Source organism: Heliangelus exortis, chromosome 1, assembly GCF_036169615.1.
Source record: "Heliangelus exortis chromosome 1, bHelExo1.hap1, whole genome shotgun sequence".
Lineage (NCBI taxonomy): Eukaryota > Metazoa > Chordata > Aves > Apodiformes > Trochilidae > Heliangelus > Heliangelus exortis.
The window spans coordinates 51,338,682-51,364,012 of record NC_092422.1 but is presented as its reverse complement, the minus strand read 5'-3'; the positions used below and the strand labels follow the sequence as shown (position 1 = coordinate 51,364,012).

At 38.7% G+C, this 25,331-nt stretch overlaps 1 protein-coding gene across 4 annotated transcripts in view; it reads left to right on the top strand.

Annotated features, from left to right (window-relative positions):
• The first annotated feature begins 650 nt into the window (after positions 1-650).
• STK24 (serine/threonine kinase 24) overlaps positions 651-25,331 on the top strand; it is a 49,846-nt gene continuing 25,165 nt past the window's right edge. The window contains exons 1-2 of one of the 4 annotated variants that reach the window (XM_071742313.1): positions 651-1,016; positions 11,901-12,131. In XM_071742313.1, the coding sequence (XP_071598414.1) occupies positions 924-1,016; positions 11,901-12,131 (324 nt within the window). In that variant the 5' untranslated portion in view covers positions 651-923. Of the gene's footprint in view, positions 1,017-1,178; positions 1,575-11,900; positions 12,132-22,424; positions 22,524-25,331 lie in introns of those variants that run through there. The other 3 variants (XM_071742321.1, XM_071742332.1, XM_071742342.1) reach the window with 3 other exon arrangements.

Sequence of the window (25,331 nt, the reverse complement as noted above, 5' to 3'; positions counted from 1 at the left end):
AACTGCATCCCCAGCTTTCCTGTAGGCCCCTTCAGGTACTGGGAGGCTGCTATAAGGTCTCCCTTGAGTCTCTTCTGGCTGAACAACCCTAACTCTCTCAGCCTCTCTTAATAGAGGTGCTCTGGCCCTCTGCTCATTTTTGTGGCTCTCTCCAGAAGTTGCTTCAACATTCTCACCCCTTTTTTAAATTCAGTTGGAAAGACATCGAATCACTGTCCTGTGGATCCTGGACCCGCTGGCCAACAGAGCAATACTCTTGAATAAAACTGGTAATACTCTTGAAACCACCTAGCTTTCTGTGGAGGGAAAAAATGGAGAGAATCTTAGGGCATTCCATAGTGGATTGGAACTGGTGCAATGCAGTCACTGAATCTCATAATTTAACAGGCTGAATATAGGGAATATAACATTGTCAAGGTCATAAGGGTATTGCATGGGTCCAGGGTTTCTCTTCTGGGGGGGAGACCCTCCTCCTGACCCACTCTTCTTCCATGGGGAAGGTCTGTAAAAACATGTTAAGTCATTTGGGTTTACTGCTTTTGCAACTTCTGACAGGAAGTCAAGTGCTTCCTGAAACCATACCCCTCAGTAGGGCGATAGCATTACCCTGACCTTTTCTTACAGCGTCCAAGTGAAGAGGAGGCAGGAAAAGGACATACCAGAAAATGTCTAGGGTTTCTGCCATCTTGATCTATCGCCTCACCCCACTTTCCTTATTTTAAGCCAGCAGCCTCCCAGCCTGGCGCTCGCCTCCCCTCACCTGCCCTGCCTCACCGGCAGCCGCTCCGCACTCGGGGCTGCGGGCGGGGAGAGAGGAGAAGCCGCTCGTCGTTAGCTGCGGGCTGTCGCCTCCATCGAAAAGGCGAAGGACCCGCAAGGCCGCGGTCCCGGCAGGGGCCCCGTCGCCTCCTTCCCAGTGGACGATGCAAGCCCGGCGCCCGGGATCCGGCACCGCCAGAAGTTCTCATCAGGGGACTAGTCAGGCCCGGGCAGCCGGCGGGTCTCCGTACCCAGCGGTACGTCAGGTCCTCGGGGCTTTTCGCCTCCCCGTTCACCTTCGCCCCTCTCCCCGCCTCTGCCAGACGATGGCGGCGAGGATCGGGGGAGAGGCGGCAGCGGGGGGGGGGGGGAGGGGGCGGGGCGGCGCGTGCAGGTAGCCGGGTAGGGGGAGGCGGGGCGGGGCGGGAGAGCCGCGCGCGCGCTGCCGCCGCCAGGGCCCCGCGCGGCCGCGCCGTTAACGGCTGCTCTGCGCGCGCGGCCGGGGGAGGAGGAGGAGGAGGAAAAAAAGGAGGAGGAAAAGGAGGAAAATAATGAGGCATGAGGAGGCCGCTGTTGCATCACTGACCGGGGCCTGAAGATACCGAGGTCAGGACGGCCTCTTTCCCACCGTCGGCGGACTGAGGGGGGAAAGGGCGAGAAGGAGCAGGAGGACTCTATGCGCCTGGGAGAGCGTGGAGATGAGCTAAGCCCTGTCCCCTGGAGCCGCCTGAGGAGAGCCGGCTCCCTCCCTCCCCCACCTCCCTACCGCCGCCATGGCTCACTCACCAGTGCAGACGGGCCTGCCGGGGATGCAGGTGAGGACCACCCAAGGGCAGGCCACGGACACGCACCCGCGGCGGTCGGCCAGGCCGGAGCGGAGTGCTGGGGGGTTGGGAGACAGGGATGGGCCCTCGCCGCCTCTCCGGGAAAGTGGGGATGGAAGGGGAACGTGCGAGGGAGCACCGTATGGGTAAAGGGGTTCCCTGGGGTGGAGAGACAGGGCAAGGGGAGAAAACACCTCTTTACTCTGACTCGGCGCCGGGGGCTGGGATGAGGGGGGGATGGAGCGGGATCTCGTAACCAGTGGAAACGAAACGTGCTGTCAGCACTTCGCGTAATGCCTAACGAGGTCCCTCCGCCTGGCGAATCCCTCCCTCTCTCCTTCTCCTTCCTCAGTAGCCTCTATTTGCTGCACGTGTGCGTGGCGGGGGGTAGGGGTGCGTGTTTTGTCTCCCCCCTCCCTCTTTCCATTAGCTCTCCTTGGTGTTTTAATTCACGAAGCTAAGCGTGTCTTCATGGGCGATTTTCGGTCTCGGTATACTGACGTGATTAGGGGTAGCATGCATAAAAACAGGGACTGAAAACGTTGACCTTCAGCTTGTGCTGCAGTGCCCATCTCTGTGGTGCTGGCTTGTGGGAATGCTGTCAGAGGTGGGTGTTGGGGGGTTGTGTTTGCTTCTCAGAGATGGTTAGCAGCTGTTGTTGAACGGTGGAATTTGCTGGTTCTATGTTGTAACTATCAAAAAACAAACAAAGAAAAAAACAAGAAAACAAACACCAAAAAAACAACCTGGTGTGGTTTTCTAGTTACTGAGGTTGTTCTCCTCCCCCCTCCGTTTTTCGTAGTCCAAACGCAACCTACTGCCAGAAAAACATTGAAGTCATTGGTATCTCTGTTATTGTTTCCCACATCTCATTAGAAACTTCCCTGCCCCAGCCTGTGTAAGAAAAACTTTAGAATGGCCTATAGGGTTTTCACAATTCATCTCCTGGATTGAAAGACTGTGCTTTATTTAAGTATTGATTTACTCATTTTTCCATGAGTCAAGATTCTAAGTCGTCAATCTTGTCCTTTAATTACCTGAGGATTTGAAGTAAAATATTACATGCTTAGACATACCCTGAATTATGTGCTCTGGTATAATACTGGATGCTGAATAGAGTACATAGGCCCTCACTCTGAACTGATTAACTTACTGCTCTGTAAGTATTGCTGTTGAGTGTTCAAGTTCACCTTCCAAATGTGAGCAGTTTGCTGCTTGTCAGAGACTGAGAAGGGATAGGGCTAGATCAGTGTTGAATTTTTAAAATCCTTTTGAAACATGTTAAAACCAAGACTACTGTATGCTGACTTTGAAACAGAATCTGCAATATTTTATAATTAAAAAGTCAGATTTGTAGTTGCACAGAAGTGAGAGAATGAAGATTATTCTAGCAATGTGCACGTACTGCTTATGTGCGTTACTGCGTGAACTCTTTAAGGATCTGCCTTTTTATTAACTTGATTTGTTATTTAGCTTGTATTACTAAAAGCTGCACTAAATGTTTTTTTTTTTTTAGTTCATATAATCTGGGAATTCACATCAAATCTCTATTCAGGATGGTATTTTTTAATGATTTTTAAATTGTATTATGAGAGTTTCTCAAGTGTGAATTTTAACAGTCTGAAAAAAACCCATCAAAATACAGAAGTAAATACCTACTAATAGGTAGAGGCATAATGTCTGACAATGATGTATTTACTTCTTACTCATTTTCTGCACCCAGTTCAAGATGTCTAAATCTGTTATTGTTCTTTCAGAGTATATAGCAATTTTGTAGTGTCTCAGTACACAATTGTCTTTGATTTTACTTCAAAGGGTAAGGTACATACAATGTGTGACATCTACTTAAATGCGACAGATGTTACGATTTGGGACTAATTACTATGAAGAAGAGAGATGAATTCAGCTTAGTTCTCTGCAATTGAAGTGCAGAGATCATGGGAATATCTTTTCCTTTTGTGTGATCCCTGCTCCCTATCTACCAGCTTCTGCCACAAATGGCATCAGCAGTGTAAGTGGACAAGTAATGCAGCTTTCTCCTACATTCTTTGCTGTATTTGCTTAAGACAGCAGTTAGTGTCCTAGTGTGAACGAGTTACTTCTTGACTCCCCCAAAAATTACGTGCAGAGACAATGCTTTATTAATGCTGTCTGGCCTGAGCAGAGTAGTGTGTAAACAGCACAGAGGAATGAAGGATTAATGTATTGCTCTCTTAACAACATCTGATTGATGTTTGAAGATTGATTTACAAAAAGTGAGTGGGTGGAGAGTGAGGCAAAGGAATGAAAAACTGTGGATGAGATGTAGGATGTTGCTGGAAGGCTGTCAAAACCTGAGATTCAGCCTGCTGCAAAGTGGGCATGTTGTAACCTGAGTAAAAACAGACTTGAGTTTTGACCTAAATTTCTATGCACGCAAATAAGTTTGGAAAGTTTATACTGTCCTTGGTGTAAGGGCTTTGTGTAGATATGAGTTTCAGTGTGTGGTGTGAAGGTGCATAATTACTAAACTGAGAATATGTTGTCTTCCTTCTTCTTTATGCTTCACAGAAGTCACTGGGGAGGGTGCTTGTTTGTCTGTAATGCATGAGATTTTTGCAAGGCTAGCTCGGAGTGAGTGTATATGACCTTGATTTTCAGGCCGGCCTTCATTTCAAGGCTGTGGTAAGCCTCCACAACTTGTTTCTAGAAGCTATATTTTAAATAATAAAGTACTGTGTTTGTAAATTTATGGTAAGGGTGCTTGGTGAACCATGTTGTATTTTGAAGTCTGTTATTAGTGTGTGGTTCCAAAAAGCTCAGGAAATGTAGGCTGGCAGAGAAAATCTTGGGAAATGGAGCTGCAGAACACAATACTGCATTACGCTGAGCTGTTGGATATGTGGCAGCAGCCAATTTAAAGATGATTGATAGAATACTAAGATGAATAATGATTAAATGTCTTTCTCCTCTCTTTCAACAAAGAAAGAGACCCCAAGCTTAAAGTTTTGGGGTTAAGCTGCATCTGGTTTGCTTTACTTTTTTTTTTGTTTCTGAAGTTGGAGAACCCAAAAGCAGGTTTTTCACCCTGACTTTGCTATATACTTCTATCTGTGTGAAATAACGATGTAGAAGAGATTTTGTTAACCTACTTTAAATGAGCCTTTTATTATGATAATAACAATAAGAATATTTTACACTTCTTCAGAGGAAAGACAAAGGTCTCAGTTGGCAGCAGATCGCAGGGAAGTGAGAACAGCTCACAAGTAGGTGGTTTGCCTTTATGAAGTTAGATGTGATCAGGCAGTTCAGTGCCACACTTAGAATGAAGGTAATGAAAAGTTTAAGGTGAATAAGGAGTTTCAAATACACTTCTGTGGCATAATGAGCACTGTCACTGATGGACTGCAGAGTTACTGATTAGAAATAGTTATTGTCACCTTCTTTTACCTGTTTTAATCTCCTGAAGGGGGTAAAAAAACAACCCTCCCCAAAATGCCCTGAACCTTTTTGTTGTTATTGTTGTTCACAGAAAAGTAGTTTTCTGAGGTGTATTTGTATTTTTAGATGGTGCCCATAGTCAGCTCCATGAAATTCTTGAGGTGCTTTTAAAATTCATCATCTTTTAAGCTGAAGCTGCTTCTGCATGATAAAAGCTGTTCTTTATTTTCCTTCTTTCAATTTCTTTTGATAACAAAAACAGTGTTTATGTAGTAATTTATTTTAATTCATTCTTCATTCTTATTTTCAGTACAAGAGCTACAGGTTCTTCATTAAAAATGTAAATATGCATTGACATTCACTCTATCTTTCTTCAAGAAATATTAAAAAATTAACTAAATTTAAGTGACAACTTGACAAATGAACAGAAAAGAGGTTGTATAAACACACAATTTCTGGTTCATAAAGTGCTCAAACTGTCAGTTTGCTAGAGACTTAGTGTTTTTGGAGATACTGCTATTTACTTTTTATTCTTGCACTGTTCCAAAGCTATAAACTTTTCTGGCCTAGAGCATCCTTTGTTCTGATCCATCATGGTTGTTCTTTTGTTTTTACACCCTATGTATTACTGTCCTTCATATTAAAATATATATCAATCTCCTTCTACAATAAACTGTTTTATCTGCTTCATGTGTGAGCTCTGCTTTTGGTAACTGCAAAACATTAGGTTGCCAAATTAAAGGCACTTGAAAGGCCACGTAGCCTTTGCTGCCATCCATTTGCAGCTTCTGTGTAGAAGATGAATTCTTCCAAGTTTGAACTTTTTTTTTTTTTTAAATGAAACTTTGTGCTCACTGTTACTGTTTAAGTTAGATTTTAATAAATACTCTGCAGTAGCTTAGAGCACTTAATTGGTTGGCAGATTTGATGATCATGGCTAATCTCTTTTATGATATCCGGGGGATAGATGTCATGAGCATTATTACAAGCTCAGTCCTTGAGTACAAGGACAGAAGAATTGTAATTTGTGAGAATTAAGTCAGCATCTTCTCACTCTGTGCTAAAGGCTGTGCCAGGGCTGTGCAACAGCTGTATGGAGCTGTTCTAGAGAAGTCATCTTTTATCAACAGTGGGACTATTGATACTAAGAAGTAATGTGCAGCAACTTCTAGTGAAGATATGTGGATATGAAGTAGTTGTCCCAAACACCCCAAGATCTTGTTGTTAAGCAGGCATGGAGGAGTTGGAGTTGGATTTCCTTTGGACCTTTCTTGATGTTGTGCTTTACCTAACTTGTTGTGTCTTGGAAGTCACTGTTGCCAGGGAAACTTCAATATTGATAATGGTATTAAAACCTGATGCTGTTAACTCTGACTGTGCAGTTGAAATTACTGCAATTCCTTTGTCTCATTCTTAAAGCTTCTTTGTTTTATTTCTTTGGCCTTTGCAGGTCCTATTCTATTGGGTAGAAAATGACTAGTAATTAACTGTTACATATGGACTGCTCAGTCTTTGGGGAGCATTATTAAGTACTTGGTCTGTTATTTTTTTTGGTTGATCTCCTCATTTATAGCCGAAGAATTTATTAAGACAGCTTTTTAGAATAAAGATTAACAATAGTGAAGCCTTACTTTTTGAAAATCTGTGTGTTACATTGTTTCAGCCCTTTTGTGGTTTTGGAGCTATGCTTTTTATACAGGTTTCTGGAATTTTATTAAATTTTGAATGTTTATGTAGAGGTAAGGTGGGGTGTTTATACAGAGGTAGAAGAGGTAGGGAAAAGGTACTCTAAATTTCCAGAGGCTGAGCTTACAAAATCTAGTTTTGGATCTTTGCTGTGGTATCAGTCGCATTGTCAGTTACTGAGTGATACGTGTCAGCATTCACCTTTCTGCCTTAACTGTTGTCTGACCATTAGTCTCAACAGCCTCTAAACAAGAAAAACATGCTCCCATCTGTGGTCTTCCAGAACAATTAAATAGGTACAGCCTATGGCAGCTGTATCTTTTTCAGGTACCTTGATAGACCCTTCAGGCTAGTCATGTTTCATGTTTTGATGCTATGGCAAGTTTCATGTACCAGTTTTCATGTTTTAGTTAAGATGCCCTTGAAGTCAGCTGTTGTCTTTGTTCTCCAGAGAGATAAAAGATTAGAGATGTTGTGAATCCCTCTAAATGTGTTATGAGTGGTGTCCAAGGCTTTGGTGTCAGCTTTTACTTAGGGGTATCTTTTGTGTTTCTATGATAGGAAATAAATATACGTATCTTGGCTACATTTAAAAATTTTGCTTAAATTCTTTTAACACTCCCTTTCTTGGGGAGGCAGGGGGTGGGATGTGCCAAACACTGATGAACAAAGGTATCAAGGCATCTAATATAAAATGCTGCATCCTAGAATAATTTGACCAGGCTATTGTCAATATATATTAAAAAAAAAACCAAAAAAACCAAACAAAACCCAACCCCCCACAAACAAACAAAAACCCCCAAACAAAAAAAAAGCCTAAGTAACTACTCAGCAATTCAACATGTTTAATTTTAATTTTAATTTATTCTTTCTGAATGCTTGTTAAAAGCAGGCTATGGTTAGGTAACTATTGCTTTTGGTATTAAACTCTTAATGTTGTACACTAATCAGCTTTCTGAATTAAAATAGAAAATTAAAGTCTGATTTGTGCAGTGGACATTGCACCCAGGAAATGGTGTTCACTGGGAACTGGGAAACATGCTTTGAATATCCATGTTATTGCTAAAGAACTAAATATTTTGTATTCTGAATCTAAGGTAAGTGCATCTTTGAAAGTGGAAAGAGGATTGTACAATGGCTAAGGATTTGACAAAATTACACAAAGTGCAAGGGGTTGTAAATGTGAATTATTACAAAGAACCATTGCAGTAGCCTGGGAGCTCATTAGTTGGAAGTGCAGAGGATTAGGAAGAGATGAGTTTAGTTTGTCTCAATTGAGTCTGAGTCATGAGGCCAAGTTGAACAAGTAGGATCTGAGAATGTATTGGGTTATATTGATTCTGTAGAAGTGGCAACAGTGATGTTAAATACAGAGAACAATTAATTTCCATTGCACTATGTTTTTTCTGGCTGAATAATGTAAAAAGTTATGAACGCAATATAGAACAAGTACAGAGAAAACCATAAAATTATTGTATGAATAGTGGCTCTGTCTATGGTGGAAAGTAAAGGACTTTCGTGTGGTAAGCAAGCCAAAGACTGAGACAGGATAGTTGTGGAGTTCAGAATTGTGAAAAGCTGTTCAAAACAAAAAAACCCCACAAACTAATTCAAGTGGTTGTGAAAGTTGAAAGTTGTGTAATCAATAGGTCTAAATGTTCCAGAATTTGGTTTTGATTTGCCTCAGTATATATTCTGTGACACACTTCAAACTATCTGCTTATCAAACATAGCTATTTGCTTTATCCTTTTGTAGCAGATGTGCCTGGGCTGTTCTGTGGTTTCTAGCAATATTTGGTGTGCTTAGTTACATGAAGGTTCTCTTACTGATTTCCTGGATTGGAATATTAGTAGAAAATCTTTCAAAGAGTAGTCAGCAAAACTGTACTGACTGAGTCTATGGAATACATCTTTTCTATTCAGTCTCATAGAATATTTATACAGGTATTTGTTTATTTTGGCTCTGGTAGAAGCATTTACAAAAAATAAATATGGTGAGAATCTTTTCCAGATCTGAACTTGGAAAAATGAATGCTTTTTAGCCGGTCATGTACTTTCAGTTTCAAACCGTTCATAATGTATCTGGAGGCCTGATCTCCATTTTTAAAATAGAGCAGATCATTAAAGACTGTTTTCTAAAAACACAGGTTGTCAGTGGTTTAAGGCTCTCGCTTCAAGCACCTAATCTCCTGAAAAGAAAATTCAGACCTTCTTACAGGGCATTTTTTAAACAATTATTACCTCCTGTTGCTCAGAACAAAATTCAGCAATGGTAACTCTTTAATCTTAAAACTAGAAAATGAATTGATAGAGGTTCTGATTTGAGACAGAAAAGTGTTTTGTTTTTTTTTTAATAATTAGTAATTTCACGAGGAACGTGGAAAAAGCACTACTGTTAATAGTTATTTTAAATTATTTTCTAGATATTGCTGAACAATTAATCTTTCCAAATGGCTGTAAAATTTTGATTGTAAAAAATCAAACAGGAACAATTCTTCCCTGCTCCTTAAGACTTCCAGGAGCAGTTATCTTCCCTACTTTTCTGGTATCATTAACACAAAATGACTGGCAAAATGTTCTTTTGCAGTTGTTTTATAGAAGTGTCAGCTTAATTCCAGAATCCCAAGAGCCCTACACTGGAAAAATGAAAGTGTTCTGCAAGTCTCTGAATGAGTATGGTGTCATGAAGTAGTGGACTTTAATATCGGGTCATAATAGATGTCTGGGGTAAAAGGGACAACAGGGAGAGAATACCTATGGCCAACAGCTCTCAAATTGCTGCTGGCAGGTAGGTCTCTTAGTCTTGTAATTTGTCTTAATATGAAGAGTAGCGATATATGGTTATTTTGGTTAGTGCTGGCTTTTCAGTCTCTAGAGGTGAAACATGGAATTTTTTAGGCATCTTTGACTGGGACTGGTTTGTGACTTACCCAAATGCCTGTGTAATAATGTAATGCTAGATTCCTGTGGCTGGTGACTGGAACTAGAAGGTTTGTGCTGATGGATTGGATGTGCTCTACACACATCACCTCAAATTCTAACAATCTGTGTATGAAAGTGTAGCCTGGTAATTGTCTTCCACAAGGGAAAATACCTGATGGAAGTGTTAAGGTTGTTTTTGTTAATCAATTCTCAAAGAAGACTGTTCTGAATGTTGACAAAAGACCATTTATGGGGCAGGAAGAGAACAACTACAGCAGGGTTTGGTTCCTAGTTTTGTGATACCTCTTAAGTGATGCCCTTGAAAGTATCAGTAGGGGCTACTGTGTAGCTAAAGGATAATTAAACTTGCTGGAAAACATCAAGTGCCCAGATAAAGTTTCCAAGTGGCAAATATATTGGCAGCTTATGTAGAATTTAATAGTCATAGAATATGAATGGAAGTCACAGAAGAGTAATAGTACGTGATTCTCATTACACTGAAATGAAAGGAGGAATACACTTTCGGTGGAAGAGACATGGATTTCTTGCTCTGCTTTTTATAATGGCAAAAGGGTGATAAAACCCCATGCCCTTCTTTCCCAAAACTTTGAACAGGAAGATGGATCAGTACAATGTAACTCAGGGGGAAGTTCTTGTGACTTCAGTATACTTGGAAAAAGTGATTCTTCTTTGGGCTGATTTGCTAGTGATACCTTCCTGGGATGAGTATCTGAAAATTGTGATGTCTTGTAAATTACTTTAAATATTAGAAGTAGTAGTGTAGTCACAATTTGTACAACATGATGGTAGAATCCAAACTGCTCTACGAGCACCAATACGTGAAGAACTGAGTGGGCTTATCTTTGGGCTCAGCTACCAGTCACAGCTTACCAGTTCTTCAAAACACCTAATTCATCTGGGAAATTTGTATTCCTCCAGGCAAATTAAAATATCTTTTAGACTCTCTTCCTCTGGGATCTGCATGGCTTAATTATGTAACCTATGAGATATGAGAGCAGAAATAGACAGATGTATGGGTGGGAGATGCTGTATAAATTTAATTGCTAAAGAGAAAATGTTGGCTCAGTGCTTATCCGTGGTAACTTAGAATTTTTCGTTCCCCTTTTTATAGTTCTATGAAGTTTGGCTAAGTAGTAAATTTTGTGGTTTTATGCTCAGTAATTCAGGCATTACTGTGTATTAACTTTTATACTGAGCCTTTTTCTATACCAACAATGTATTTTTACTTAGCATGAATCTCATCCTTCTAAGAACAATAACAAGTCTTTGAAGTCTGTTTTATTTCATAAGGAAAAGATTCTAAGTAATCCTATCCTACACTTGGTTTCATGATTATTCCCTCTACCTGTGAGTTTCCAGTTTAATTGTAACTTATATATGTTTTTGTTAGATACAAAGGCTCTTTGCAGGGAACTTACTATCTCTGCACTGAAATTGAGAATTCAGAGAGCTCTAGTAGCTGACTGACTACTTGACAGGAGAAATTCTTGAGTGGAGAAAAAAAATATAGTAGTCTGCCGAGGTCTTACATTCTCACATTTGAGTGAGAACCTCTGGTTTTCATGTGACTATTCAAATCAGGACAGATGGGAACAGGATGGTTTCTTTGGGAGTGAATGAGTTTACTCAATGGAAAGAAGAAGAAAAATAAAAATAAAGCCTGCTCCAGAAAACCTAGTGGTCAGGAATAAGAAGAAGCATGGTGGTGAAGCATGCAGGTGATCTTTAGTAGGAGAAAATTGAAGAGGGTTGCTTGCTGCATCAAATAAAAAGAAGACTGCACTGTGCACTGAAGAGTGGGTGCAAAATCCTTAGGAGGTTGAGATGTGAAAAATTCAACACAGTAGGTCCAGGGGTTCTGGGAAGGAACCAATTTCAAGAGAAAAGCATAGGTTTACTTTTATTTGTAGCATTTGATCTATTTTGGTTTTAACAGAAACCAAATCTTTGTAAAGATCTTTCATTCTTGCTGCCTGGGTGCAGTTTCTTCACAAACAAAAAGAAACTGATGTGACAGCAGTTTCTGATGGCAGATAGGGTAAAACTGTCATAGGGACAGTGCTAAACTTGTGCTTTGTGTACAGGGGAGCATAAATATTGCAGTGTGTGCATGCAAGGGATGTAGGAAGAACAGTTTAATTATGAAGACAGAAAAAAAAACTGGATAAATAGGAATGTGTAGAATTGGAAGTGTTTGTAGCTTTGAAAAATATCATATTTCATTCTGATGTTACAAATATTGAGTAACTTTTCTCTTATTTTTTACAGACTCTGAAGGCAGATCCAGAAGAACTGTTTACAAAACTGGAGAAAATTGGTAAGGGCTCTTTTGGTGAAGTTTTCAAAGGAATTGACAATCGGACTCAGAAAGTTGTTGCTATAAAAATTATTGACCTAGAAGAAGCAGAAGATGAAATAGAAGACATTCAGCAAGAAATTACAGTTCTGAGTCAGTGTGACAGTCCATACGTAACTAAATATTATGGATCCTATTTAAAGGTAAGATGCTGATTTGATTTTATAATGAATTGTTTTCCAAGTTACTCAATTGTGCCAGTTTTTGTTGGCAAGGTTTCAATCAGATCTCAGTTGAGGAAAAATACATTTTGTCCTTTCAGTTCTAAGGAATGAGTTACTATATTCTGTGAAGCATTTGATGGAATATAACAGAAAAAAAAATGCACTTATCTTTTACTATTTTCTGCCTACAAAGAATTGAATTTACATAACATGACTTTGTTAAGCTCTAAGTAATATGTTTAAAGTCTATTAATATTACGGGAATGTAACTCTAACTGTAGTTTAAATTCAGAAATTAGGACCTAAGCATGCATTTAATTGCCAAAACATTAAAAGAAAAGGGAGTATCAGTTGCTTTGCAAAGCTTGAATTTTTGTCAAGGTTTGATTAGTAGCAAAGCTGAGGTTTCTTTTCAAAGGGCACTAAACCTAATCTTGATCTGAGCAACTTAAAAATTAACATCCAGAAGTTAATTTATTTCCACATGATCAAACAGCACCTTACCCTGCAGGGAAGCTACTGGTCAGGGTTACCATTGACTGCCTGCTCAATCTGTTTTGCTTCCCTCCCCCTGCTATGCTAATTGATGTCAGAGTTCAGTTTTAAGTGTCCCAGGTAGAAGTGGTCTTATTTTCTTTGTTTGTTTGCTTGTTTATTTGTTTTTATTATTGGATGGATACAGTGATTTATTTTGTTTAGAAAGTAGTGAAAATATCTGGAAGGTTTTGGTACTGCTTTACTTCTTTGGTCAGACTTTGTCCTCATCTGGATAGATCTGTTACAGTGAGATGGCAATCTAGATAAAAGATTGTGCTCTTGGTGGGGTGAAGTTCCAAGTAGGCAGAAAATGCTTTAATTTTCAATCTGCTTTTGTGGAAGCATTTTACTTCATCAGCAAAGGCCTGAAGGTTCTGGAAGAGGGACCCCATTTTAAGTCTGGATTTCTGAGATTGCCAGTTAGTTTTCAAGGGAAAAAGGACTTCTGAATCCAGATCTGTTACTGAAGGGACTGACAGTTTTTTCTATCTTTGTTGTACACTGAACCTGTTTGCTTGCAGAGCTCATCACTGAAGGCTTTGTGAATGTTTGCAGACCTGGTACGATATTTCCAGTACTGAACTTAGAAGTTCTGTATAGTTGAGATCTCAGAAGCACCAGGAGACACAGTAAATTTGATACATTTTTCATAATGGCTTTTGTAACTATGGAAATTTCTCAATCTGGGTTTGGTAGTTAAGTGAAGTATGGCAAAAAGGCAAAAGTGGGATCTCTCCTGGACTGTCTCCAAATCTGTTAATTTTAGAGGAGGAACAGTAGAATATTATAGGACAGGTGAAGTAAATACAAGGAAAACAGATCTAGGCTAGGAATGCCACAGTAGTTTTTAAAATGTGTAGTAGCAGTGTAGTTGAAAAAGAGAATTCAGTGTCCAAATCTGAACTGAGTGGATGTCGACGTTTTTTGAAGGTATGGAAACTGTTGTTTTTTCCTATTTGAAGGAGACAGGAGACTGTAAAACTCAGTAGCCTGAGTAGATTTGGTTAATGGAAGTGTCAGTAGTAGTATTTGGTATCCTTGTTCTAAAGAGGACCCACTGAAAATACCTGTACCTTCTGCATCCTTTCTGTCAAGTGCAGAAGCCTGTGAATTTTCCAGCTTATGTCATTCTTCTAAGCTGCTGCACTAACAGTGGCTATGGATAATGCTGTCATCCATCATCACTTTTGGAGGGAAACACAGCTTTTTCTACCACAAGTAGAATGTACAGCTAGGCATGTTTACTCATTACTTGAATTCATTTGTGAATGTATGTTGTTTTGCAAGACACTTGGTACTACAAAACTTCTGCTCTTCAAGACAAAAACTCATTTCTTTATGCTGTTAAAAATTAATATATGGTGGTTGTTAGGTGATGCTGAAGGGGGAGAATCTTTGCAAAGGAAACATTTTGCAGTTCTGATTGTTTTCTAAATAAGGTTCAGGGCTTGTAATTGAATAGTAATAATGTGCCATCATGTCTATATGTATATATACACACACAGTTTAAAAGGACTGTTAATGTTTAAATGGATTTGTTAATATTCTTGGCTGAGAATCTAGGTTTATTTGCTGAAGATTTTTGCTGCATTTTCAAGACAGACTGCCATATGCAGTTCTAAGGGTCTGATCATCTTTTATCTCTAGTTCTGACAATGTGATAATCCATCACCAAGAGTGTTCAACACATTAGTTTTCCACATTTTGAGTAATAAGAAAACATTTCTTCCATTATTGGACAGTTGAGTGCTAATTACAAGAAATACATTAATGTTTTCCTCACACGATGAACTTCTTTGAACTAAGCAAGTGGGAAAATGATAGGATTTTAGATGATATTGCTAGCCACTGCAGTGATTATTATTATTCTTTGAAGCCTGTGAAGCTTCACGTGTGTTGGCCATGTATCTGTTGGATCTTGGATAAAAAGAGGTACTGTTTTACAGAGAGCTCTTAAATTGATTTTCTATAGATTATTTTTTTGCCAGCCAAATAGAAATCCAGTAATAATTTCAAGCTCACTCTTTTTTTTGTTTTAGCTCTAGATCAGTCTATGTTTCCCTAGTTTTCTTTCATACCCTTTTGCGAGCTGAAGAGGTGTCTTATACATAATAACCTTTTTCCTTGTCATTTGCTAAGTAGGATTAAGTCTCTGTTATGAGAACTTTTTGCTTTTTATTTATTTATAATAAATTTCAAGATACTGGAAAAGTTTCTGTCCCATTTGGGACACTGCAGGTCTGATGATTAATATTTCATGACCCTTTCTAGAACAAGTTTATGTAATTGCATAGTACTTGCTCTGACAGCCTTTAAAATACTTGACAGGATTTAAGAGGTATTCTATATTTTCAGCAAAGGTGGTTGGTAGGCATTGCCGTGACAACTTCCATATTTGTACAGATTTTTCTATGTAGCCAGAATGTTTTTGTTTGGTTGGTTTGGGTTGGGTTTTTTAAAACATCTTTGTTATTCCACACTTGCTTCAATTAATGTATGTGATTATACATGTTAATGTGGTAGGGGACCTGTTGCTTGAAATTTTAGAATGCTTATATAATACTTCTATACTTGCCTAAGGCCTCTTACTATCTTCAGGTGATGTTTGTGGTAATAGCTCTTGTTGTATCTACTGTGAGATACACATGGAAGTACAACTTGAAATTAGTATTATAATTTATAATGAGTTAATGGCAGTTCCTTTGTCCTAGAAATTTACGCTAAAAAAAATTACTTTTTAGCTACTTTTTAGAGTAGAGTGATGTACTCAAATGCCTTGTTAAATTTTCTTAGTCTAATTTTTTTTATATTTCAACTTCATCTTTTCAGAAATGTGTTTGCTTTATAGTATTTTTTTCATATCCAGAGACTAAGCTGTATCTGTTCATGCAAGGTATTACTGCTTTCACACAGCGAGTCTTAAATAAAAACAACTTATTGCTTATTTACATCTGTTGTGGAGGTTTGTGCATAGTTGCTGCGGTCATTCAAACAGAGCAATAAGCAGTAGAGAAGTAGATACCAGTTGTGGTTGCTATCCTGAATGTGGATTACTTTGCAGATCATCTTTTTGTCAGAAACCCTAAGGTCTTAACGTAAAACAGAAATGCAAATAGTGCTTTCTAAAGCCACATATTTAAATATGATGTGTTGGTGTTCCCATTCAGTTGGGACAAAAGGCTTTTGTCTACTGTAGGAGATAGTAAGTAACTGGAAGGTTGCTCTTAAAGCATATTGCAGCAACATCGTTTATATGGGTGCATGTTATCTACAGGGTTTGCTGTTCCTTATCTATGGTGGTGTGTTAAAAACCTGTGTCAATGTTCCTTAATGAAGTAGGCTCAACAAAACGGGTTGTGACTTTATCTCACTGCTCAGGGAACCTTATCTGTTGTTACCATCTTCCAAATTAGAGGTTGATCTACTCCATCTATGATCTGATTAAATGCTCCTTTTAGATCCTTATAAAATTAATTTGTTAAACTTCTTTGTGTCTGCTTAATTTAGATTTTAGTTAACAGTGTCCACTGCTTCTGTTGTAATGGAATAGGGATTCTTTGTGTTTCTTATTAAATGAAAAAAATTTTTTTCTTATAAAATTTTTTGAAGTTGTTTTCTGCCTCTTCAGAGTTTTGACTCTGAAGTCTTGTTTTTAAAAAGTCTAGGAGCTTGTCAGCTCTGGTTTTTGTTCTTTCTCTTATCTTTTTTAGGACAGGTTGTTTGGAATCTGTTCTATTTCCAGGAGTCAGATGCCATTTGGTCGTGTTTTTTCCGTTATGCTAGTAATTTTAATTATGGCTTAATTATAACTTCATAGCATTTTCATGTGTCAGTAGTGTCTTCCTGGTCTGCCACTGGTACTGTATGCCCAGCCCCACAGCATTAGCTAGCATCCTTTCAGACTTGACTTTTGTAAAACACAGTCACTGAACTTTGCATAGGGGTTAGGCATGCTTACATGAAAAAAACCAAACCTCTTACCTCTCATTTTGCCTGATACAATTGCTGCTATATCACCATTATTCCATTTTTTAAGGGCTTTAATTTGATGGAGTGCCTTCGCTGTTCTTTTGACCAGAGCCAGATGGAATTCCATTATTCTATATGAATTCCTGCAGCTGAGGGACTGGGATAGAGGGGCTGGGACTGCAAATTCTCTTTTACTGCAACAGCGTAAGGAACACAATGAAGCACCGTTTTTTCCTGTTGACACCTACCTTCTCAAGCTGGAGAGATACAGATTTGATGGTGGACTGTTTAGTGGATAAGGAATTGGCTGGATGGTTGGATTGAGAGGATAGTGGTCAATAGCTCAAAGTCCAGCTGGACATCAGTGAAAAATGGTGTCCCTCAGGGGTCCGTACGGGGACCTGTATTGTTTAATATTTTTATCAATTATATTGACAGCAGCATACGGTGCACCATCAGCAAGTTTTCAGATGACACCAAGCTGAGTGGTGCTGTTGGTAAGCCAGAGGGATGTGATGCCATCCAGAAGGATTGGGACAAGTTGGATAGGTGGGCCCAGTGAACCTCATGAGGTTCAATAAGACCAAGTGCAGAGTCCTGCACCTGGGTCGGAACAATCCGCACTACCAGTACAGGCCTGGGGTATGAGGTGATAGCAGCCCTGTGGAAAAGGACTTGGAGGTGCTGGTGGATGAAAAGCTGGACATGAGCCAAGAGTGTGTGTTTGCAGCCCAGAAAGCAAATTGCATCCTGGGCTGCATCAAAAGAAGTGGGGCCAGCAGACTGAGAAAGGTGATTCTGCCACCTTACTCTGCTTTGGTAAGACCTCACCTGGAGTACTGTGTCCATCTCTGGAACCCACACAGGAAGGATGTGGACAGAGTGGGTCCAGAGGAGAGCCGTGAAAATGATCAGAAGGATGGAAAACCTCTCATATGAAGACAGGCTGAGGGAGCTGGGGTTGATCAACCTGGAGAAGGCTCTGGGGAGACCTAATAGCAACCTTACAGTATGTGGAGGGGGCCTACAGAAAGGCTGGAATCTTTTATAAAGGCCTGTAGCAATGGGATGAGAGGCAGTGGTTTTAAATTAGAGAAGAGCAGTCTTAGACTGGATGGTAGGAACAAGTTCTTTCCATGATGGTAGTGGAAAAATGGAACAGGCTGCCCAGGGAGGTAGCTGAGGCCTTATTACCAGGTATGCTATCCTTCTGCCACCCCTGGTAACCTCCCCTGTTCTAACCAGGCAGCACTAGCCTCCTGAGGAGTTGCCTTTGTTTCTCCATAGTTGTGAAACTGAAATCTGTCTATAAAGAACAAATTGAAACCTTTCATTGATACGGCCTCTAATAGCTGTAAGGAAGACAAAGGCAAAAGGGTACAAAAGAAACCATGTACTCTTGTCTGTCCCTGGTTTACATTGTCTTTATTCAAATACGTTGTTTTGAATTGTAAATTTAGAACTTTTTATTCCACTGATTTCCTTTAGAAGACCAGGGGATTATTATCATTTTCTGGAATCTGCATCATATTGTCCTGTTTTTCTGGGTCTGTGGAAAAATCTATATAGTAAGCAATGGTGACTTCAGGAACTTTCCTATTCATCAATGTAATCAGTTTTGCACTTTTAGTCTTTTACAGCTTAATGATTCTTACTGTACAAGTACATCAAGGTCAAGAAGCACCAGTAGTATTATCTAAAAGAAAATTCAGAGTCTTTAATAACTGCATTTTATATTGTCCAACTTTTTAAGTGTTTAGCTGTGTCATGTACTCTGACCTTATTTAAAAAAAAAATATCTTAGTATAAAACACCATTTCTTGGAAGTAATATCTTTGTGTTTTGCTTGTTGTGGTGGCCTTAAAAGCTGCCTATATGTTGTTCTGGAGGCTGGCTTCTGTATGATATGAAACACTCAGTTCATAATTTTAGGTCTTGGTGCCTTTGTTTAGGAGCATCTTATGAGTAGCTGCTGCTGAAATAGGCAGTGGCAGTATCTTGCTCCCCCTCCTGCTTTCATTGTATTGGATTTGTTGACTGATTCACCTGAAAAACATTTCTTCAATGCTTTCTCCTACCCCTTTGAAAAATAACCCGTCTCTTGAAAAAAATTACACTCCCAGACATTACAGATTAGCTAGTTCAGACTTTTGGCTTCAAAACTGCTAGGTCTGGTGCGAAAAAAATAATGAATGGTGGAGTTGGGAGGTGGGGGAGAGAAAAGGATCATGGTTTTTAGTAACAGCATGCTTGTAGGTTTCTGTATCTTGTGTTTTGACTACCACATTTTTTCTGAGGACTTGAGAGATACCTGAAAATGGAGTAATGCTGTGACATTTAGCTGTAAGATTTTTACTGGTGCTGCTGAGCAGGGAAGTCCAAATACCTTGCAACTGGCCATTTCTTCACCCCTCACAGCAACAGGGGCTATTTAAACTTTCAGTGAAATTGTTCAGCTCACTGAGTAAGCAGAAGACTGCCTTTCTTTTTTTTTTTTTTTCCTTTTAAGCATGAGGGGATTGTACACTGATGGTTCAGATTGTTCTGAAAATAATAATAATAATTATATATTATAAATAATAATGTTATATATAATGTATATAAATTATATAAAATAATGTATGTAATAAGAATAATTACATATGTTTATTATTATATAATAATTATAACCAAATAATTTTTCATGGAACTTCTTCAATGAGCCAACAGTAATGCTGTAAAAAGTGCGTGTGTGTATGTATTTGTGCCCAGGTTTTGGTGGAGTGGCTCCATGAGCTTGTTGCCCATGCTGTTGTCCAGTCTTCTTGGTGGAAGACTTTTCAGCTAGAATGTTACTACCAGGTAGCTGCCAGTCTGTTGATCCAGTGTTCTCATGAACCTCTAAAATATGTCCCATTTTGACTAAAAAGTTTTCTTTACATACCTCGGTCATGACCTTGTGATCTTACATAGTTATAATGCTTGTATCGTATATTTAATGTAAGCATTAAGTAGTTTATATCACTCAGTTAACTTTCTTCTGCTTCCAACATACTTCAGCACTTATACAGTTCTTTCAATGAAATGAATTCTTCTACATCTTTGTATGGTTTGTATGGGGATAGTTGTATGAAAGCAGAAAAGTCACATTTTTTACACATTTAAGAGAATATTATCTTATGACAAGCATGTTAATATGTATATTAAAATGGATGAATATAGAACTTCCAGCAACTATTATTTGAAAAAAAGGTTAGCCTCAAAAATGCCAAACTTCAAAAGGAAAGTTCCATGGTAAATAGGTCTACGGACTTTATTAGCTTAAAAACATCACAGTTCTTGTATTCAGGAGCCAGTGTTTTCAACCAAATTCTGAAGGTTCTTTCAGTATAGTTTTTTCCTTATTCTACTAAATTTGTAAACTGTTGCTTAACAGCTGAGATAAAACCAGTCATTTGGAGGTCCTGATGCTTTTCCCCTCTGCTTTCTTCACCAGTTCCTTGAAGCAGCTATGTGTAAGAAAGAAACAAAATACAAAAACATGGGAGGAAGACAGTATGGGAATGATGGGTGTGAGCAGTAGGTATTTTAGCAGTAATTAGAGGTCAGTGAAAGAATTGTAAGGAGAAAAAGTGGAAAATCAAACGAGGTGTGTAGAAAAACTGTGTTTTGCAGGGATTGGAGTGATGAGCTTGACAGAAGCCTGAGTTGAAGAACCTGGGTGATTCTAAGGCTGATGTGTACAACTTCCTTAGTGGTAAGAGTTTTGAAGAAGGATTTGCCTGTGAATATTCTGTGAAGGAAGCAGTGGAATTTAATAGCATTGTGAATACAAAAGGTGAAGTGAGGAGTAAAGATTTACAGGCTTCAAAGCAGGGAAGCAAAAGATCTTAGAAGTTGTATACACATGTGCTGAAAAAAGGAATAAACTGATGAGTGAGTTGGTATTTGTGCAAGGGAAAAGGAAATTTGGCTTGTACCTTTCATTTTGAATTTAATTGAATGTAATGAGCAAACAGGAATGTATGTCAGCATTTGAGCAAATGTTTTTTTCACAGTGGAGGTGAAGGGGTTCTTGTGCCTCATATCTTCTATTGCAAGTTTGTTTCTGATCTAGAAGGGGAGCAATTCATAAAACCCTTGAGTGCTTTGGTGTGATCTACTCCAGGAAAATAGGTTTAAGATGCGTAGAAGCAAGTAGAGTGATGCTACTTGTTAGTTCTGCATTTATTGACATGCAATTTATCTGGAAGAATGAATCTGTAGAGTTATGCTGATTTACTTTTGCTTCCAATTTACCATTTTGGGACTTTCTACAGTTTATTACTAACCATTTGATGTATCTCTCAGTAAAATTCAATTCCATGTGGAGCTTTAATTATGGGTTACATTTTTGGTTTTCTTGACGTCTCTTTGACAATCTGTAAAAGGGGAATAGACAAAATGTTGGAATTGTCACTGAGCCATTTAAGTCACTCAGTGTTTGTATATTACTTTAAGTGGGCTTCTGTGAAGGCAATGCCACAGATTGCAGAAAGCTTTTTTCTCCCTATGGTAAGAACTGGATAGACATGGTATGAAGCAGTTAGTTGTGTGGTGGGCAAGGAAGAGAGGGATGATTATTGTCAGTCCCACTAGGTAATTAATAAAACTTACAAAGATAACGTTTACTAAGGGACAGGATTTTTCACTCTCCTACTCCTGTTTTTTGGAGTGAGAAGAGGGAAAATAGCTATAGGCAGGTGGGAGGAGTATGGAGTTGGGTACACTTAGTGTTTCAAACAGGTGTTTACTTACCCCATTAGGAAGTGAAATATATACAGTTCTTCAGTTGTATGAATTTCTTGTGCTTACTAGCTAGGAACTGGTTTTGCAGCCAATACTAGACATACGTGTCTGTTTGCTTTTGCCATAATACACTTTGGTAGAAGAGTTATATATCAAGACTGTCCATTAGTTTGGAGCTCTGGGAAATCAGTTACTTAATATGACATGCCTAGAATTGTGACAGCTGGGCAATAAAGTTGCATTTCTGTGGTGGAAGAGCCTGTGCCTGGGAAAAGTGCCAGTGGGGCTGTGAATATGGACACTGTTAAGAGATGACTCACACTAAGGAAAACATGGGGCTTGTGGCTGTAGCATGTCAGCATGCAAACACACAACTCTGCTAAATGTTCTGCAGAAAGAATCTTCTATTCGTACAATGACAGAATTTTCCTTTTTTTTTTTTTTTTTCCGTTGCAATTGGCTCTGTAAGTGCTGTTACAACTAGCTTATAGCAAAAAGAATTAATTTAAGGATTGCTTGTATGCTGCTATGGTAATTGTAAGAGGGGATTGTTGGAGAATGAGTGCTTCATTAGATTGTAAATACATTGACTAGAATTTATGTTTGGAAATGAAAATGTGATATTTTTTACTTAAGAACTGAGGAAGGCAAGGGCTGCAGAGCGGAAAATTATTCCAAAGGCAAATTGCTTTTTTTTATACAAACATAGATGCATAAATTACTGCATACTGAGGTGACTTCCTAGCCTGAAAAACCATGTTGCCGTGTGTTTTTCATGGAGTTCAGTGTCCAAACTCAAATAAACAGTTCTTCCCTTTCCTTAGTCTGTTCTGCATTGGCTACCCAGCAGATGCATTTATTTTTTTTCTTTGTGGTTGAACAAATTAGATGGCTGACAAACCTTGATTAAAGGACATAAATGCGCCACATGCAAAACCACAATGATTTCTTTGATTGCAGGGACCTTTTGGCCAGCTTGCAGTAAGGACTTGTGTTTAGAAGAGAACCTTTGGGCTCATCTGTATCTCCCTCCCCTCAAAGGGATGGCAGCCCGAGGACAGCTAGCATTCATCCTGACGCCAAGAAACTTCAAAGGAGGTAAGCGCCTCAGAAATGCTCCCCAGACAAAGTACTTGTCATCAGTCCTGCACCCCAGCATGGTAATACTCTATAGTACATTACCATCTCCCAAAGGTTTCTGTTCGTGGCTTGTTCATGAAAATTCTTTGAGAATTCAGAGACCTTATCAGGTGTTTGCAGCCCCATTAAGATTCATGAAGAGATGTCCATTGCTATTCGTAATCCTTGTCCATTCGCTTCAGAATGTGCCCTCAGCATAAGGGAAAAAGACATTTTATACTTCCTGGGTTTGTAGTCAGGCTTATGCTTCCCTCCTTACATTATTTTGTTTTCCATAGTTTGGATGAGGCTCGAATTTGAGCTTTTCTCAATTCATGATCCTTAAGGGTGAAGTCGGGGCAAAAATCCCAACAAACCAATCCTACTTGGTTCGCACAATTTCAAGAGGAGTTGGGTTTTGTTTTTTTTTTTTTTGTTTGTTTTGTTTTGGTTTTGTTTGTTTTGGGTGTTTTGGGTTTTTTTTTGTTTGTTTGTTTGTTTTGTTTTTTGTTTGGGGTTTTTTGGTGTTTTTTGTGGGGTTTTTTGTTGTTTTCTTGGGTTTTTCCTTTTTTTTTTTTTTTTTGTTTTTTGTTTTTAAATGGATCTCTGAATCACTCCTCAATATTCAGATTATTTCCATCTGTTTCTTGTTGTGTTCAGATTTCTAGTGATCATTATCCCAGAAAATCTCTTAAGCAGTTATTGCAATTTCACTCTCCTGAAGGGAGATACCACCTAGATGCAGCACAGATGTTTGTCTTCCAAATGACTATGGAATAATTATTGAGTAGAAAGAGCAATATAAAGTAAACAGAAGTTTACCTTGGCATCAGAAGTTTAAACTTAACTTCTTAATTATTTATTAAAGCAGACTTTTCAGGGGTGATTTCCACCCCTTCCGCACTTATCTTCAGGTCACTTACAGGAATACTCAGCTATAGGTCTTGCTTTTCTTATTCTTATTCCAGTAAATATATGAATTCCACTAAGAATATGACTGGAATCTTACAGAATAACTTTATTGGACTTTTTTTTTTTCTCAGATGGGAATATTTGTGTGTGTAGTAGACCATTAGTAAATAGGAGTTATTTTTGTCAACAGAATATATATTTTTCCCTAAGGATGTGGACTTTAAGAGTGTAGTTGGCACTCAGATCATTTAAGCTGTATCTGTCACTAAGTCCTGTGAAGTTTTGCTTTGTGTTTTCCATTTTCTCATCATTTAGGATGAGAGTATCTTACTAAGCTATTAGTTTGACCTCTTTAAACCTACATACGAGCTTTCTGACTATGTAGAGTACATAGCAGTCATCTAGTTAGCCTTCTTTTTGGGCTCTGCCACAAATAAAAAGGTTCTGTACATAGTAACAGAAATGTGGAGATAGTAAAGAAGTGTGTCATCCTAGGAAATAATATTCCACCTAAGTCTACATTTACGTATCTTTGGAAGAGGTTTAACTATGGATCTTGCAAACAACTTGTGGATCCTCCAGACTTAAGTTTGTTACAAGTCCTGGCTATGTTGATAGGTTAAATCAGCTTCAGTTTTTCTTGATGGTATTAAAATGTTTCATTGTTGGCTTGGGGTTTTATCGGTTTGGGTGTGGTGTTTTCTTTGTTTTGTTTTTTTTGTTTGGTTAGGGGTTTTTTCTCAAGTGCTGAGATATTCATTTACAGTAGTCAACTTCCTTAGTTTCACAAGAAAATGTTCCTTCATAATTTTCTGTGCTTCATATGTTGTATGTTGTTTAACTGTGGAAATGTGGAAGTTCTTCTTAAAATATAGTCTTTACATGATGTGATATTTCTATACCCCATCTGCTGGTGTTCAGAGAAGCAAAACCAATACTCAAATTCAAAGTAGGAAACTTTCAGAATCTTTCTCTGGGAATTATTCTAACACTTATCTCTACAAGGTATTACTGGATGCGCCAAAATAATAAGTAGCACACTGCAGCTTGGAAATCTTGCAGATTCATTCTGTTTCTGTAAAATAAACTAGATTACAAATACAGTTTATTAATGGGTTGCCCTGCCCTGTGAGTAGATGAGAGGAAAACAAAGGCATCTTTTATTTCCTTCATTTGAGTGGCTTTTTAGTGTCAATGAAAGTGGCTTTGTTTGGTTTTTTTTTTTGTTGTACTTCTAAAAATTTTGGCTTTGTGCCTCCTTTTTTAGGAATTCATCAAGAAGAATTGGAACAGGGCTGAGAATTGCTGGACTGCTTTCTAGTATAAAATATAATAGCTGTTGGTGGACACATTCTGATAAAATGGAAGACCTAGCTATAGGTGAGAAGTGTTACATTGGGAGGTTCTAGAATTCATTGAATACTTAAAGGTTTTCTTTCCAAGCTAAATCTAGTTGTTTGATCAATTTTTCCTGGAGGGAAATTATATTCAAAGCAACATGCTTTCTCTTTGCAGCCTTTCAAATTGCTAGTAAAATTCAGTCATTCATTTAAGAAGCAGAATAAATTTTAACTCAGTAGTGTACCAGATGATCTATTTCAGCATAGCTAGATTTTTCCTCATACTTTCTTGATGAATAGATTATCTTAATCTATTCTGTAACATCTCCTTTTGCTCCTATATATTCCAACCCCCCAAAGCACAGGGTATTAATTTCCAAGGTTAATCATTTCAAAGATGGATATCAGTGTTTCAATTATTTTTTCACCTTTCTGAGAGCACTGGACAGTATTTGAAAACTGTTCCAAAACCTGGACTGATGGTTTCTCCAGAGGATATCTTTGGTGATTAAGACAACCTGGATGTCTTTAGCCT